Below are 17,856 nucleotides of genomic sequence, written 5' to 3' on the forward strand. Positions count from 1 at the left end.
ATTGTTTAACTGTGTTGGGCCAAGACTTTCAAAATTATCTAGCTCCTGATACCTTAAACATTCCTGATTTTCAGAGCACAGTTGTTTTGCACTGGCTGCAAATTTGGCCTCTGTAAGGGGTCTTAGGTGGGGCACTCAAAATCATCAGTCTCTTTTGAAAACCTTGGTTAGCTGTGGACTGTTCATACCTTGAATCTCCCAACTCATCAGAAACAGAATTACAGCTGCAGGTCAATCAGAGGCAAGGATGTTATTTATCAAGAGAGTTCAGATAGTAAGGTCCCTGCCAGGCAAGTTGCCCCTCAAATTGAAAAGCGGAAAGAAACCTGGCCCATTTTCAAGCATCTTGCTAGAAGGATGAAATCAGCAGCAATCACACAACAGTAGAGAGGCAATCAATGTTCCCACTATTTTTTTCCATGCATGTGCAGAATAAATGTTACGTGCACTGAGACACCCAACTGTGCAAAACCAGTAGAAACACATGCATAGATGGTGCTTGGTCCTGGCATGAGGGCAGGGGGTGGGACTTGACTTGACCTCCTGAGCTCCCTTCCAGTTGTAGTGTTCTATGGTTTTATGTTGCCAACAGTGGGCACGGTGGGTGCTCTGCTAAGTAGCTGAGTGGCACCTAAATCTCTCCCGGGTGGAAACACTGGGGGTAATGATGTGCCCAGAATAGATGTCCTCCCAGCTCGTCAGTCTCCTGGCAATGCTAAGGTTACACTACCTCCTAGCCTCAGCTCTGGTGGGAGCATGAGTCTCTTGCTCTTTTGTCAGTGGTTCATAGGTTTCATGGTGCTGGGATACAGCTGTATTTTTCCTCCAGGTCACCCATGCTGTTTTGTGACTCCATTTCTAGTGCGATTCTATTTAAAGGGCCTCTCCTGGGAGATGGTGAACCCTGTTCACACCCCTTCAAGCCAAGGAAAGATAGTCTTTTGGTTAATGGACTGGACTGGGGTGGGTCATGTCAGTGCTCCGTTCTTTGCAATGCTGTGGATTCCCTGTGGGATCCTGGGTAAATCATCTCATCTTTCAGTGCCCACCCACCGTCTGCTTTGCCTGTGCAGAATTACAAGGGGGAAAGGTCCATATCTCATCAAACTAGTAAGAATAACGTCATTCAGCACCTTGAAAGAATGGGCCCTTGAGGAAATTCCTTCCGCTTTAGAACTGTCTTTGACAAAGGCAACTTGCTGTGGCATTATCTTTTTATTATGATATAAAATTATGTTAAATCTTGATATAAATCTTTTTTCTACCATTAGGTTTAGATTCCTGTAGGGGTTTTTTGGTCATGTCGAGGGTTCTCTCCAGCTGCAGGCAATTCTGCTGAGACACAAGTTCCCATTACAGATGCTGCTCTTGGTCAGGTTCCGACTTAGATTTGCTTGATGATTTAGTGCTTCTCTGTCTCCCATCCAGCGCTCAGCATTTTTCTCCCGCTAGAGCTTGAAGGCTAGTGTCACTCCATCCCCCATTGGGATCATGCTGATATTGACTCGTACATCTCGGAAGATCTTCTCATTGAGGTGGTGCAGGCTTTGGGCTTCCACATCATTCTTACTTGGCTTCAATATTTCCCCATGCCATAAAACCTGGGGTAAAAATGAATCACATGCACCCAATTGTTCTCCCGTGCAAGGATCACACTGCATCTGACCAGGTTGTTGGTGGTCTCGAATCCCACAGGAGAACACAGGGTCAAGAGAGAACTTTCTTAACACAGTTCAGAAGACTATGAGCTTCTCCACATGCAGAATAGTAACTGTTTAATTGAAGGTGCAATTTTTTTTTAAACCGATTAAATTAGACCACTGAAAATGGTCGTGTAGAAACTTTGCAGTTTAATCTAGATCTATGTCTGCTTATTTTAAATCCATTCCAAAGGCTAGGCCAATGTATGCTTAGTTTAAACTCACGTAAATCTGTCTCCACAGCCTTACACAAGCATGAGTTGAAAACCCATTTAACTGCCTTTCATTAGGCCTCATCTACATGACAAAGGCTATATCTAGATTGCCGAGACCTGTTGGCAAAAGATACACAAATTACACCAAAGGTCGGCAAAACCTCCTCTGTTGAGACATCCCTTCTCGTGGAATGAGATGTACAGGGATGTCGACAGAACGCTCCAGACCAGCTGATCTGTCGACAGATCTGCAGTCTGGACATGTGCTCTGTCAATAGAAGCTTTGTTGACAGAAGCCAGCAGCCCAGACAGAGCCAGATCTTTTTTAGCGTAGCTCTGCTGACTAGGAAAGTTGGGGTGTGCTCTTCCCTCACAAACCAATAGGGTTAGGTTGACAAAACTACCAGCATAGATGTAACCGTGCCAACAGAAGACAACGTCTGTTGACTTAGCTAATGTGTCTGAGGAAGGTGGTTTAGCTGCCATACTGGCAGAAACCCTTCTGTTACTGTATGCTGTGTCTCCACTCCAATGAATGGCTGGCACAGCTATATCAGCCCAGGCTGTGGGAGTGCAGAAAAGGCCAGGGGTCTGCAACCTGCAGCTCAACCCACATGCAGCTCTTTCAGGACTTCTTTGTGGTTGCTGACACCACAATTGCAAAGTTTAAGGGAGAAAACTCTCCTGATTATTTTTGATATTTCAGCAAACAGCTAAAAGTACAACAATGAACAACTCCTATCTAAAAAACAAATGTGATCTTGAAACACCAGATAACTCCCCCTTGAACATGTGCAGTGCATTGTGGGATGTTAAAATAGGGATTACAAAAAGTGTAGCTTGATGTTACTTAGTAAGGACTGTCTCACATGCACATGCATTGCGGCTCTTGAGTTACTGAGATTTTTACTGAATTCCCCCCACAAAAAAAAAAAAAAAAAAAAATGGCTCTTCTGGTTGCCAACCCCTGGACAAGCCCTTGACTATTCACAGCATATCAGATCACAAAGCAGTTGGACCGATGAGGAGTTTGGCTGAAAAACACTACTAGTTTGCGTTTAGTCTAATAATTCATAACCACATGTAGGCAATACTCCAGTGCCACTGGGAGTCTAGGGTCTAGGTCCTGACTTGTGACCTTTGCCAAGTCACTTAACCTTTCTGGCCCAGATTCAGGCATCCATCCCTATTCAGCCAATCACTGAAGCACATACTTAACATTAGGCATGGGCTTGAATTTCATTAGTGTCAATGGACCTTAAATGATAAGTTGAATAGGGACAAACTCCAGCCCACGCGCAAATGCTTTGCTTAATTCAGGCCACTGTCTCAGTTTACACATATATTTATTGAGGAAAACTATTTCCACTTACTTTAATGTTGTGCTTTGATATCCTTGGGCACAAGTCTCTATGGAAATGCAACATATTTTAGACTGTGTTCTCTCTAATTATTCCACCTGTGCACAGAATAAATTTTGTTACATGCACCAAGGCATATGCCAATGTGCACCACCATTAGGAGCACATGGTGCCAGCGGTGGCTGGCACCTGAATCTCTCTTGGGTGGTTGCATCAGAGGTCAGCTTACATGGAACATTGATCTCAGAGTTCCTTGCAAATGTTAAGCCTCAAACAAGCCTGATAAAGATGTCAAACAACATAATCTTATGCATGACAAGGACTGCTTCCCTTCCTCTGAGGTTCGTAATTATCTCCCATCCCTACCCCATTCCTTCACTTCTATGTATTTGATTTGTCTGTTTTTGTTGCAATTTTTTTTGGACCTCTGTGCTGTGTCTCTGGGTCTGGTCTGCTATAGATCTGAAGAAGCAGGTCTATCCCATGAAAGCTCATCACCTAATAAATAATTTTGTTAGTCTTTAAAATGCTGCATTACTGCTGTTTTCATTTTGCTAGAATACAGACTAACACGGCTACGTCTCTATTACTATACAACAGAAATATACAGATGTTTAAAAATGTACAGGAGTTACAAAAACAAGTAACTCTGATCCTCTCTCTTTTTTAGTAATACAGTTCAATTATTGAGCTCAAATAATTTAGAAGTCACTTACAACACACTGATGAATAAAGCAAATGTAGTTTCAAGTATTACGAATCGTTTACAATTGTAAAAAGATGCTCTATAGGAGGATATGACTGTTAAATATCAATATCCTATAAAACATTCTCAATGTAATGCATGAACAGCTTGACAAGATGGTATTTTTTGTGTGTGTGTGTGTGTGTGTATATATATATATAGAGTAAATGTTGAAATGTACATCTATACTGGTTAATGCAATAGTTATAGAGAGAGAGCCATGTTAGTCTGTATCTTCACAAAACAAAAAGCAGTCCGGTAGCACATTAAAGACTCACAAAATAATTTATTAGGTGGTGAGCTCTTCTGGGACAGACCCACTTCTTCAGATCTGGAAATTCTGATGAAAGTAAACTGGCCCAACGAGAATTTAACTGAAAGATAGAAAGAAAAATTGAAGAGAAAACTGACAGATCAGCTACACAGAACACTGGGTGGGAGTGGGGGGTGGAAACTTACGGCAAGTGTCTATTAAGTTAAGTGACTTACCTGATGTCACTACAAATATCAAAGATGGGGAAACTGTTCGTGCAAGGTAATTGCTATCTCTATTGACACTTAGGCGCAAAGTGTTGAATTTGAGAATAAACTCCATTTCGGACGTCTCTCTCTATAATCTGGTGTTAAAGTCTGTTTGTTTTAAAATACAGATTTTCACGTATTTAATGCTTTGCCCTGCTGCACTGAAATGCTCACTAACAGGGTTATGTGTATTCAGATTCCTAATGTCTGGTTTATGTCCATTCACTCTTCAGCGAAGTGATTGTCCGGTCTGCCCAACACACATAATAGAGGGGCATTGCTGGCACATGTAACATTGGTGGAGGTAAAGGAATATGAGCCCTGATGGTGTAATTGATGTGGTTATGTCCTGTGATGGTGTCTCCAGAGTAAATATGTGGATAGAGCTGGCAACAGAGTTTGTTGCAGGGAAGAGTTCCAGGATTAGTGTTTCTATGGTGTGATGTGGTTGCTAGTGAGAATTTTCTTGAGGTTAGGTGGTTGTCTGTAGGAAAGCACAGGCCTGTCACCCAGGGTTCCTGCAGCTATTAGGTCTGTGTCATTAATAAGTAAAATATAACAATTTTTTTTTTTTTTTTTTTTTTTTTTTTTTTTAAAAAGTCACGTTTATATAACTTGCAAATTAAATGCTGCGTTTAAGACCTATGGCCCCAGGACAGAATCAAGGTTGTTATTGGAACTATCGTGACTTTTCTCAGAGGTAATACCCCTATACGCCACCCCCCACTTTCGTACTTACATTGTCAATAGCTATGATTCCCCCTTTCCTTATGAGGCGTAAACACTTTTCATAGTACTCATCATAAGTTTGTTTATCTGCATCTATGAAAGCGAAGTCATATGTCCCAGCTTCACCATCCGCTAGTAGTTCATCTAGACAGGAAACAAAGCTGGGATGAGAGATTCCATGTGTGTCCTGGCTCAGAGCCTACAAGGGTCTGGAGAAGATTACTATCCAATTTTAAAAGTAGCCAGACCCATAGTTTAGACTGCAGACATAATACTCATAAATTAGGTTCAGTAAGACCAAACCACGGTTCTTTAAACTGGGTTCACACTACTACTCTTACTATTTTTAAAATCAACTTAGTTGAACTGGTTTTAAAGCTGGTTAGAAGGTTTCCCCCTGTAGAAAGGACCTTGATCTTAAATGAATTTTCACATCAGTCAACTGCTCATCAATGGGCTGCATCTTGGATCATGATGAATTCTTACCCAGGAGGCCATTGGTAGACTTCATCTGAGGATGCATATTCTTTGTGTTTATGACAGAGGACAGAAAGTAGTGGTCACCCACTGGGCATTTCTCAAGAGTCTCTTATTCCAGTTTCCCTTTACTTGGGCCAAAATAGGTGGAACTAGGGTCCGTTAAAATTTTCCCACTGCCCTCTGGCTAACGGCTCCAAATCAGAACCGACAGCTGTGGAGACGCTGTCTTTGACCTAGACCCCCGCTTGCCAGGACTGTGTGTGCTGAGGGAGAGGCCCCTTTTGGAATCTCATTCCCCACTGCAGCATCTCAGCAGTGACCTTCAGAGGTGAGGGGGAGCACAGGTAAGGTGCAGCGTTGGCTACTTTTGAAGGAGCGAGGAAGTTTATGCAAGTTATGGAATAAATTGCCTAGGGAGGTTGTGGAATCTCCACCACTGGACATAGCTAAGAGCAGGTTAGACAAACACCTGTTAGGGCTGGTCTAGACAGTGTTTGGCCTTGCCATGAGGGCAGAGGACTGGACTCGATCTCTCGAGGTCCTTTACAGTTCTGATGTTCTACCTGCCCCTCTCAAATTGCTCTGTACTCATTTGGGCCTTTTCTACATCAACTTAAAGTCAGCATTCAGCCCTGTTCTTATCAGTCTGTTTGGTACAGGACAGGGCAGAACATGGCCTAGACAAGGCCAATGTTTGCTACAGAAGAGAATAGGTGACATGCCACATTAGTCTAGCTGTCAGGCAAAACAGCAGCCTCAGTCCCACTAAAAGGACACTGCCCTGCAGATACTACAGGATGACACTGCTAGGCTGCTGCAGGACAGTTCTGTCTCCTAAAGACACTTCTTCTGAGTGGGTACAGAAGCAGCACCAGATGGTGGAATGGTCCTGGGCATTCAGAATGGGAACAAACAGCTTTTCTGAAAGCAACTTAATGCTGTTTCGCTGTTAGACAGCGCTTCCTAGGATACAAACTTGTTCTGTATCTGCCTTTTCTGTGCCCTTAGGAGGCTTTGCATCCTCCTGACCACAAATGCCAAACTGCATTTCCTCAGATCAAAAGGAAATGACACACACTAACTTGTCAACTCCCTCTGCAACTTTTGCTCGATGGAGAAGCCTTTGCTTGTCTAGGATAAACAGATAGTTGTTGAGAATGGGTGTGGCATGGGAGAGAAATTGTGCTTTGTCCAATTTAAATCCCTCTTAAGCAGCTTTGTCTGTCATAGAAGGAGCAAGATACTGTCTCTTTTCATATTACCTCCCCATTGCTTTATGCGACCAAGGTAACCATGGACAGTGGATGAAGAAACAGCATGTTCTCCTTTGCTATTAACTCCTAATCCCAAAATTCACATCAGGGATTCCTTCCCAGCTAGATCGTCAGCCTCTACTTCCCCTATTTCTTATGTTACCTACCCAGTGTTTGAGTTGCTGGTTTAATCCTCAGATCTATTTTATGCTCCACTCCTGCCTGAAAGAGAAAAGGGATTTGATGGAAGTATTCACAAAGTATCTTGTAGTGGGAGGCACTTAGAATAGTCACCCCACACAAAAAAAGTGGGGGGATCCCATACCTGGTCTCCCTGTTACTTCCGGAATTCATGTTACATTTGGTTAAATAACAGGCCAATTTTACCAAGTTGCTTCAAGCTAAACCTACAAGTGAGGCTCATGTTCTGTAGCACTTGGATTTAGGTGGCTAAATTAGGAAAGCCTCTAATTACCTGATTTTTTTTCTTGTACCTGTCATTACCTATGTATCCAGGTCCCTGTCTATATTACTGGGGGCTGTCAACCTAATTGAATAATGTAGCTGAAGTCAATGAACTTAGGTCTGCTTACTGCAGTATCCTCACAGCAAGATGTCGACAAATGACCCTTCTCATTTTGATGGAGTACTGTAGTTGACAGGAGAGCACTCAGGAATTGATTATGTCGATACTAGACACAATAAACCAAATCCTGCTGGACTGATTGGTGCCCATTGATCCAGCCCACAGCCAAGACATGCCCTGTGACTCGGAGGGAAGCAGCAAAGTTAAACCTCCTGGAACATACACACCCAATTCTGAGCACTCCTATTCAGAGGGATGGGCAGAAACTATCTACCTCTTTCCACAGCGGCTTTCCAATATTGACATAATCTTCGTTTATATCACAGGCAACGACTTTGCCATCATCTGGCAAGACTAGAGCCATGTTTAAGGTATTATAGCCTGTAAAAACACCTAGAAAAGGAGAGAGAGAGAGAGAGAAAGAGAGAGAGAAAATTCTTCTGTCAGGAATGTGGATTTAACTGTGGACAGGGAGGGAGGTGGCAGGGTGGTGGGTTTTTTTGTTTTTGGTTAAAGTATAACTCCACCTCTGCTCCAAAAGAGCCAAAGAGCCCAAATCAGTAATGAACTGACACTGTCAGCCCATTACCACAGCTGTGCAATTGTTGAAGCCCACCCGAACAGCTGTTTGTCCACTAGCTTCATTCACAGCTTACTTTTCTCAAGGGTCTCCTGGACTCAGTATGCATTTGATGTTAGGGTGTCCCAAGGGAAATACGGCCAGCATGGCACATGGAACCCTCATGGGCTGTGTCTGTCATTTTCACCTGCCATTGCTGGCTGGTGCTGTGGGCTCCCCAGCACTGGCAAATATTCCTTTACCTCCACCCCAGCTAAGCCATTTCACCTAGGCTTTGTTTTCTTCTGCTTTAGTCCTACAGTGATTTCCATGTAAGCCATTCACACCACTGTACTGTCAGTCCTGGATTAGGCTTCACTACATCCATTATCCCCATGTTACAGATGAGAGGACTGAGGCAGGGAAGTCAACACCAACATTCTAAGGAGTGGCAAACTGTGACTCCCAGAGGCCCGATTTCCAGCAGTGCTGATCACTTACCACTGCAGTTGATGTCAGCAGGGGCTGGGATTTTCTGCACCTCTGAGATTCAGGAAGAGGTGCCTTGGCAGGCACCCAATATCAGTGGTCATGTTAGGAAATTTGGCTTGCCCATGGGCAGAGACAGGAAGGGATCGAAAGAGTTCCACTCTGGGCACTCTTGGGCAGGCTGACTGAAGCAGGGAGTTTTGTTGATGCACCTTCTGAATGACCAGTGAAGGGCTGTGCCCTGGGAAGCAATGGGCATTCTCACCTATTTCAATGGCTTTCTTGGCTTTGATGAGTTTGGCCAAGTTTGCCATAAGCTGAGCTTGGTCATAAGCCACCATCATTCCACTACAGGGGTGGTCCAAGGTGAGCTGGAAACAAGACAAAATTAAAAGCAAACAGGATAAGAAAAAACTACTGTTAAGTTGCAGAGAGACCTGAGCAAGAGTCCTAATGTTGTTCTCAGTGGTGACGGGGAGGTCTATTATTTATCACAGAGATGCAAATCTTTGTTCATTTATCAACAGAAGATCCATGTATAAGCAAATACCCTGGGTGTAGTGAACAGTGAGGGTAAGTAACCACAGGAGCAATATAGGCAGGGAGAGGGAATACTCTGTCACCTGATGTCTTGAAATGTCTTTCTGCAAGTCACCTTCTAGGTCAACCAGAAGCTATGGGCTCGGCGCAAGAATCAGTGTCTGGAACTCTGTGACTTTCTGTGGCTAGAGGATGCTAATGCTTCTTTCTGGCCTTAAAAGCAACCCATCTGTTTTACGTTTTCATATTTTGTGCAAGAGGCAATTCAATGACCACAGAGGGGTAGTTTTGCCCAGTGGTTAAGGCACTGCCCTGGGACTCAGGAGAGCTCAGGTTTGCCCCTGGCCAGTTGGATGCCATGGGACGAGCTGTTCAGTAGCAGAAATCAGGTTTTTTAAATGCCTCTGGGGCTTAGATACCACTGCAAATCTGCACACAGGTGGAGAGAGAAAAGGCAGTTCTTCAGAGACTAGCAGATCTGTGTAGTTGGCACAGGCAATATTAAAATGCCTTGTACCACTAAACCCAGGGACCCCAATCTACCTTCACAAGGAAAAGGCTAAGGGCTCACTTGGTTACAATCAGCAAGTACCCACGCAGGGACCAAATTTCAATCCAGCAGAGAATGGTAGAACCATAGAATTGGAGAGACCCTCTAGAGGTCATCAAGTCCAGCCCCCAGCCCTCATGGCAGGAGCAAGTGCCATCTATATCATTCCTGTTAGACATTTATCTAACCTGTTCTTAAATATCTCCAATGACAGAGATTCCGCAACCACTCTAGGCAATTTATTCCAGTACTTAACCACCCCGACAGTTAGGAAATTTTTCCTAATGTCCAGTCTAAACCTCCCTTGCTGCAATTTAAGCCCATTGCTTCTTGTCTTATCCCCAGAGGCCAAGGTGAATAATTTTTCTCCCTTCTCCTTTTAGGTACTTGAAAGCTGCTGTCCTGTCCCCTCTCAGCCTTCTCTTTTCCAAACTAAAGAAACCCAGTTTTGCTGTTCTCTCATAGGCCATATTTTCTAGAACTTTCATCAGTCTAGTTGATCTTCTCTGGACCTTCTCCAATTTCTCCACATCCTTCCTAAAATGTGGTGTCCACAACCGGACACAGTACTCCAAATGGTGCCTTCTGGCCACAGACTCTATGAATCATGGGATGTTAATGACAGTATCACATACATAACACTCGACTTGCAAAAAATACTGACCAGTCGCAGCTTCTTTAAGACTGGATGTTCCCGCAGAGAGTGATCCACTATGTACTGCCATAGGCTTCCTTTCCCAAGGAGGTGTTTGGCTGATTGGGGTTTTCCAAATGCTGAAAACTGAAATTTTTTACCTATAAAAAATTAAGATGTTGAGAGGCTTTATATGTGGGATAAATGTAAACAGTTTGCAAATGCTTGCTTGCATAAATCAAGACCAAGAGAAGTGCCACGGAAAGTTAACAGAGCCTTGCTCTGCAAAAAAACCCAAAGAGAAAGATGATGGTTAAGGGGTGTAGACGAGCTCATGGGACTGGCAGTGGGGTTAGAGTTTTGAAGTGTCTTTTCAAATCCAGACCATGATTGCAGTGACTGCAAGTTTGATACTGATGTCATTTAGGAGCTGATACAAAGGTCATTGCGGTCAGAGTCCTCTTGGCCAAGTGGTCCCTCTAGGACTCATTGGCCGTGTCTACACGTGCCCCAAACTTCGAAATGGCCAAGCAAATGGCCATTTCGAAGTTTACTAATGAAGCGCTGAAATACATATTCAACGCTTCATTAGCATGCGGGCGGCAGCGGCACTTCGAAATTGACGCGCTCATGGGAATAAGGGGACTTCGAAGTAGGTGGCGTCCTTTCGAAAAGGAGCCCCGTCTGGATGCGCCGTGCGGCGGCAAGGCGCATCAATTTCAAAGCGCCGCTGCCGCCCGCATGCTAATGAAGCGCTGAATATGCATTTCAGCGCTTCATTAGTAAACTTCGAAATGGCCATTTGCATGGCCATTTCGAAGTTTGGGGCACGTGTAGATGTAGCCATTGAGACACAATGGTGTGGGAAACCAGCGCTGCTGGTCCTGCTGATAAAGAGGGTGCAGGTCTCCAGAGTTGTCAGGATAGTGATGGCTCTCACCTGAACAGGGGCTTGATTCTGAGCCCCCACCTGGTTCATTGGATTTATTAGCATAGCGTCAGGGAGAGGGGACTGTCCCCCTTTCAGGCTGGTGGTAGGAAGAACTGTGTATCTAGTGAAATGCAGGGCTACTCAGGGCCTGAAACCTCATTGTTTTGTTCCCAAGCTGCTGGCAAAATATGCTGCACGTATTTGAATGATTGGTAAGTCACCCCCACCCCTCATTACACTATTTGGCACATTTAGTTCTAGGATCTCAAAGCATTTTCTAGTAATATTCCTGGTTTACAGCAGGGCAAACTGAGGCACAGGGAGGACACCCAGCAAGTCAGTAACAAAACAAGGAATATAACTAAGCATCCCAGTCCCTGCTCCTCTTCTCTGGCTGATGGGAGTCAACTATCCCATAGCATAAGAACTAGGGGTCACAAAATGAAATTAATGGGTAGCACGTTTAAAACTAACAAAAGGAAGTTTTTCTGTAAGCAGTACATGGCAGACCTGTGGAACTCCTTGCCAGAGGATGTTGTGAAGACCAGGACTTTAACAGGGTTCAAAAATGCACTAGATAAATTTACAGAGGTTAGGTCTGTCGATGACTATTAGCCAGGAATGATGTCCCTAGCCTCTGTTTGTCAGAAGCTGGAAATGGATGACAGGAGAGGGATCCATTTGATTAACTGTTCTGTACACTCCGTCTGGGGCACCTGCCATTGGCCACTGTTGGAAGACAGGATAGTGGGTGAGATGGACCTCTGGTCTGACCCAAAACTGTCATACTTATGCTCTTATCTCCTCCGTTACCAGAAGAAACAGCCATGGCCAAGACACTAAACTGGCAATTTCCAGCAGGCTTAGGGGGATCCGTGTCTGTCTGCGGTCACTCTGTGAGGGGAAAGCTGGGGCAACTCTGAGCAGTTTTGCTAAGACCTTGGCTTATTAATCCTGAGCAGAACTATACATAGGAGGGCTTTTTCCTCAGACTATTGCAGTGCAGTGGTGTAGTGGGTTACACAGCTAGACCAGGACCTTAAGAACATTATATATTGTAGGGGCTGGAAATCTATTTTGGAGTGGGGAGCCAATGACCAGAGACAAATCAGTCAGCGCCCACACAAGCGAGAAGCAAAACCAAACAAACCCCACACTCAAACCTCTGTGGTCCCTGACCAAAAAAACAACAAAAAGGTGACACTTCCCTCGCACACCAGCCCCAGTACATTCTATGGGCTCCTCTAGGCTTGGGAGCTGGTGTGTGAGGGGAATGAGGGGCTCAGTATAGGAGGGGGCTGCCAGGAAGTGGGCTTGGGGCTCTGAGCAGGAGGGAGGATGCAGGGCTGGGAACTGGGGGATTGGGGTGGGAAGCTTGGTGCAGGAGCCAGCTGAGGGAAGGCAGGTGGTGATCTGGGTGGGAGTGGAATGCAGGCGGTGGGTAGGTAGGTACAGGAGGAGGCTGAGGGAAGGTGGGTGATCTGAGCCGAGTGGAATGCAGGCGGTGGGTACAGGAGCAGGTTGAGGGAAGGTGGGTAATCTGGGCAGGAGTGGAATGCAGGCGGTGAGTGGGTGGGTACAGGAGCAGGCTGAGGGAAGGCAGGTGATCTGGGCCGAGTGGAATACAGGTGGTGGGTGGGTGGGTGGGTGGGTACAGGAACAGGCTGCGGGTAGTCTGGGCAGGAGGGGATACAGAACTGGGCTGAGGATGAGAGATGTGGCTGAGAAGAACGGTACAGGAGGGTTTGGGGTGCAGGCTCTGAAAGAGAGGGGTGGGTGGGAGTGTGGTTTGGGTGGGAGGGGTATAGGAGCTGTCTGGGGGTGCCGGGTCTGGGCTATGGGAGTGCAGTTTATCTGGGCTGCACACCCCCGCCCCCGGGCACACATGGGTCTGTATTCCCTCCCCTTGCTCCCAGGGAGCACCCTCAACTACTCTGATTGGCCAGGGGTAGGTTTAGAAGGTAAAATAAAAGAACAAGTTAAAAATCACTTAGGAAAGTTTGATGTCTGCAAGTCACCAGGGCCTGATGACTTGCATCCTAGAATACTCAAGGAGCTGATGATGGAGGTATGTGAGGCATTAGCTGTCATCTCTGGAAAGTCATGGGAGACAGGAGAGATTCCAGAAGACTGGAAAAAGGCAAATATAGTGCTCATCTATAAACAGGGGAATAAGAACAATGCAGGAAACTACAGATGGGTCAGTTTAACTTCTGTGCCAGGAAAGATAATGGAACAAGTAATTAAGGAAATCATCTGCAAACACTTGGAAGGTGGTAAGGTGATAGGGAACAGCCAGCATGGATTTGCAAAGAACAAATCATGTCAAACCAATCTGATAGCTTTCTTTGATAGGATAACGAGCCTTGTGGATAAGGGAGAAGAGGTGGATGTGGCATGCCTAGACTTTAGTAAGGCATTTGATATGGTCTCACATGATAAACTAGGCAAATACAACTCAGATGGGGCTACTGTAAAGGTGGGTGCAAAACTGGCTGGATAACTGTACTCAGAGGGTAGTTATTAATGGTTCTCAATCCTGCTGGAAAGGTATAACAAGTGGGGTTCCACAGGGGTCTGTATTGGGACTGGTTCTGTTTAATATCGATTTAGATATTGGCACAGAAAGTGTGTTTATTCAGGTTGCAGATGATACCAAGCTGGGAGGGGTTGCAACTGCTTTGGAGGATAGGGTCAAAATTCTAAATGATCTGGACAAATTGGAGAAATGTTCTGAAGTAAACAGGATGAAGTTTAATAAAGACAAATGCAAAGTGCTCTACTTAGGAAGGAACAATCAGTGTCACACATACAGAATGGGAAGCGACTGTCTAGGAAGTAGTATGGCAGAAAGTGATCTAGGGTTTATAGTAGACCACAAGTTAGATGAGTCAACAGTGTGATGCTGTTGCAAAATAACCAAACTTGATTCTGGGATGCATTAACAGGTGTGTTGTGAACAAGACACGAGAAATCATTCTTCTGCTCTCCTCTGAGCTGGTTAGGCCTCAGCTGGAGTATTGTGTCCAGTTCTGGGCACCACACTTCAAGAAAGATGTGGAGAAATTGGAAAGGGTCCAGAAAAGAGCAACAAGAATGATCAAAGGTCTGGAGAACATGACTTATGAAGAAAATTACGGAGGACATGATAGTGGTTTTCAGGTATCTAAAAGGGTGTCATAAGGAGGAGGGAGAAAACTTGTTCTTCTTGGCCTCTGAGGATAGAGCAAGAAGCAATGGGCCTAAACTGCAGCAAGGGAGGTTTAGGTTGGACATTAGGAAAACATTCTTAACTGTCAGGGTGGTCAAACACTGGAATAAATTGCCTAGGGAGGTTGTGGAATCTCCATCTATGGAGATATTTAAGAACAGGTTAGATAGATGCCTATCAGGGATGGTCTAGACAGTACTTGGTCCTGCCATGAGGGCAGGGGGCTGGACTCTATGACCTCTCAAGGTCCCTTCCAGTCCTAGTATTCTATGATTCTAAGCCTCTGGGCACTGCAGTGGATCCCCCTCTTCTTTCCCTGTATGGGGAACAGCAGCATGTGGCACTGTGCCCAGCCACCCCCTGGCTCTGCCCCCACTGCCTCTGCCAACCCCCAGGGCTGAATACAGCCCTGGCTTTCCTGATCAGGCCTGTGAGTCTCAGGCCAGATGCTGTGGTGGGGAGCCCTGAGCCTCGGGGTCTGGATCCAGACCACGGGCCGGGGGTTCCTGACCCTCAGTATATTGATGGTTACAGCTCAGTCAAATGCTGGCCTGTGATCTGTACCTTGTGTTCATTCACTGCTTACTAGGAGAGACCTTTGGAGATGATCCCCTCGCTTATCACTCACTCCCAGTTGGGTTCAGGGTATGCATAACACCACCCAAAACCCACAGAAAATTAGGAGGACGTTTCCTTATGTAGGACAGGCAGAAAGACAAACAGCACAGCTAAAGCTCAGACCCAAATTTTCCTATGGAGCCTGAGCTTCGGCTCACACTGTTAGGATAATATATGCTAGTTGCAAAATCTTGTGAGTTTTCCAGGATTTGGTCGTTTCCTAGATACCCAGAGAGGCAGCAAGGGAGGTTTAGGTGGGACACTGGGAAGAACTTCTTAGCTGTCAAGATGGTTAAGCACTGGAACAAATCTGCCGGCTGAAGTAGTGGAATGTCCGTAGTAGAGATTAAGAGTAGGTTAGACAAACACCCGTCAGAGATGGTGAAGATGGTACTTAATTCTGCCACAAGAGCAGGGGACTCTCTAATGACCTTTTGGGGTTCCATCCATTTGTATTTTTTTTTAAATTAGACGTTATGGCTGTAGAGAGAAAAGCTTGAATGTGGGAAGCAAACAACCCAAGTTTCATCCTCCTACAAACTTCCTGATTTGCAAAGCAAATCTGGTTTTTGAATGCTTGGGGCTAGCCATACAGTGGGAGGTGCACCATGCAATTTTACCCAAAGTGGACAGGATTTCCTATCAAGTGCTACTTCTACAGCGAAATCTGCTCAAATGGACGCATGCAGAGTCCTAGGATGGGGAAAAAATATCCGCAAGAGCCATTCTCATGGCAGGGCCAGGATTTTATTTGGTATTGTGCCTCCCACAGAGGCCAATTTCTGACACAGGAAAGAAAACCAGCCAGCATGTACCTGGCCCCTATGTGGGACAGGAGCCTGGATAATTCTTACCTGAGACCAGGGACCGATCAGCCTGTGACCTGAAGCAGAATGCTCCCTTAACCCTCATTACAAAGGGCATTGGGACATGCCAGGCCTTTTGAAAAACAATTAACCCCAACTTTTCAGTGGATTGAGAGCTCTCTCTCTCTAGCTCCCTAGATATTATATTGCACCTCCCCTGAAGTATTCACACAGCTGCAAGCCAGCAGTTTTCCAAGAGTTAAGTCGATCCCCTCTACCTTTCCGCCTGCTCCTCCCCCAGCGCCCCATAAGTCTCTTCCCCATCGACACACACACTTTTTGTAAAGGGTGGTAAGTTGAGCAAACCTGACCGGACTGCGCTTTGAAGCCGGCTGCTGCTCCTTTCAGTTGCAGCACAGCTCACTGCTGGCCATGTGCTTGGGAACTGGGAGGGGTTTGGGGGTTTCTAGACCAGAAAATAAGGCAATGCTTACCTGCTAAGACTCCTGTAGCGAAAGCAACCCCCAGGACTGCAGTTCCAATAGCCATTTCTTTAGTTATGCTGAAAAAGGGCATTTTGGCGCACGGCGGAGGGAGGAAATAGCTTTAAGAACAATGTCTGACTCACTGAAGGTTGAACCGGGCTTCCTTATCTATTTGCAAGGCCGGGGAAAAGAACCTCCCAACCACGTGACGATTACAAACAGTGGGGAAAGAGCAGCGTCTGCAGGCAAGAAAGCACAAGGTTTGTTGTCGTTACTTTTATTTATGAGGCTTGGAACAGGGAAGCCCTGCGAACGAGGCAGGAAGGGAACCCGTCAGAAACTCGTGAGCTCTGTCCTTTTTAAGGCGGTGCGTTTAACTTATCCAGTTAATTAGCTGTTCTATTTTTTTTTAAGTTTGATGCGCTTTGAAAACCAGCATTCACAATCCAATCCAGTTTTCCCCCTTCTCTCTTACATTCTTTAGCCAGTGTTTCTTTCTGGGAGCTCATAGCAGCCAGTGGGATTTTTTGAAACCGCAAATAATTTTATGAGCATCAGGCTGCAAATCAGGGCTTGCAGCATTAGCATTTCTATGGTCTGAGGGCATCCAAAACAATCTCTATTGCAGCAGTGGAATCTAATTCTGGCAAGTACTGGGAAATCTTTCTGCTTTTGGATGACAACAGCCTCAGGCGCTGGGAAGTGTAAAAAGAGGAGCAGCACCCCTGCAAAGGTGTGCAGTGTCTGCTGCTGTATAGTCAGGGTGTTTGTTTCTGTTGGGATGAATAAATGACCTTGCAGCTAGAGGTTCTCAGAATTAAGCAAGCTGGTGTAAAATGCTTCCTGGGCTCACACGCTATTGCTTGTTGTAGCTGTGGTACAATAGTGTGCAGCTATGTAGGGGTAGCATAGTCTGGGCATGATTTGCAGCTCTGCCCCTGGCTTGGTGTGTGACCTTGCCTGAGGTATTTGTCTGTGGTGTTATTCCACATCCCACTGTGTCGGTATTCATTTTGATTGGAAGCTGTTTGGGGCAGGGACTCTCACAACACTGGCATCTAGCCCAGTGGGGCTTAGAGAAGCACTCTAGGGCTACGTCTACACGTGCACCCAACTTCGAAATAGGCTATTTCGATGAATAACGTCTACACGTCCTCCAGGGCTGGCAACGTCGATGTTCAACTTCGACGTTGCTCAGCCCAACATCGAAATAGGCACAGCGAGGGAACGTCTACACGCCAAAGTAGCACACATCGAAATAAGGGAGCCAGGCACAGCTGCAGACAGGGTCACGGGGCGGACTCAACAGCAAGTCACTCCCTTAAAGGGCCCCTCCCAGACACACTTTCATTAAACAGTGCAAGATACACAGAGCCAACAACTAGTTGCAGACCCTGTATATGCAGCACGGACCCCCAGCTGCAGCAGCAGCAGCCAGAAGC

General features: G+C 45.6%; 1 protein-coding gene across 2 annotated transcripts; it reads right to left on the reverse strand.

Annotated features, from left to right (window-relative positions):
• Positions 1 to 306: 306 nt before the first annotated feature.
• Positions 307 to 16,572, reverse strand: COMTD1 (catechol-O-methyltransferase domain containing 1). 2 transcript variants are annotated; one of them, XM_074999490.1, is made up of 7 exons: positions 16,424 to 16,572; positions 10,394 to 10,524; positions 8,905 to 9,010; positions 7,866 to 7,984; positions 7,173 to 7,227; positions 5,283 to 5,416; positions 307 to 1,601 (listed from the first exon to the last, which is right to left on the reverse strand). In XM_074999490.1, exons 1-7 carry the CDS (start codon positions 16,503 to 16,505, stop codon positions 1,449 to 1,451), a joined length of 780 nt encoding a protein of 259 aa, XP_074855591.1. In that variant the 5' UTR covers positions 16,506 to 16,572; the 3' UTR covers positions 307 to 1,448. The 2 variants fall into 2 exon arrangements, with proteins under 2 accessions (XP_074855591.1, XP_074855592.1); XM_074999491.1 differs by lacking the exon at positions 307 to 1,601 and adding an exon at positions 3,296 to 3,374.
• Positions 16,573 to 17,856: the final 1,284 nt, after the last annotated feature.

This window comes from Carettochelys insculpta, chromosome 7 (assembly GCF_033958435.1).
Source record: "Carettochelys insculpta isolate YL-2023 chromosome 7, ASM3395843v1, whole genome shotgun sequence".
In the NCBI taxonomy this organism is placed as follows: Eukaryota; Metazoa; Chordata; order Testudines; family Carettochelyidae; genus Carettochelys; species Carettochelys insculpta.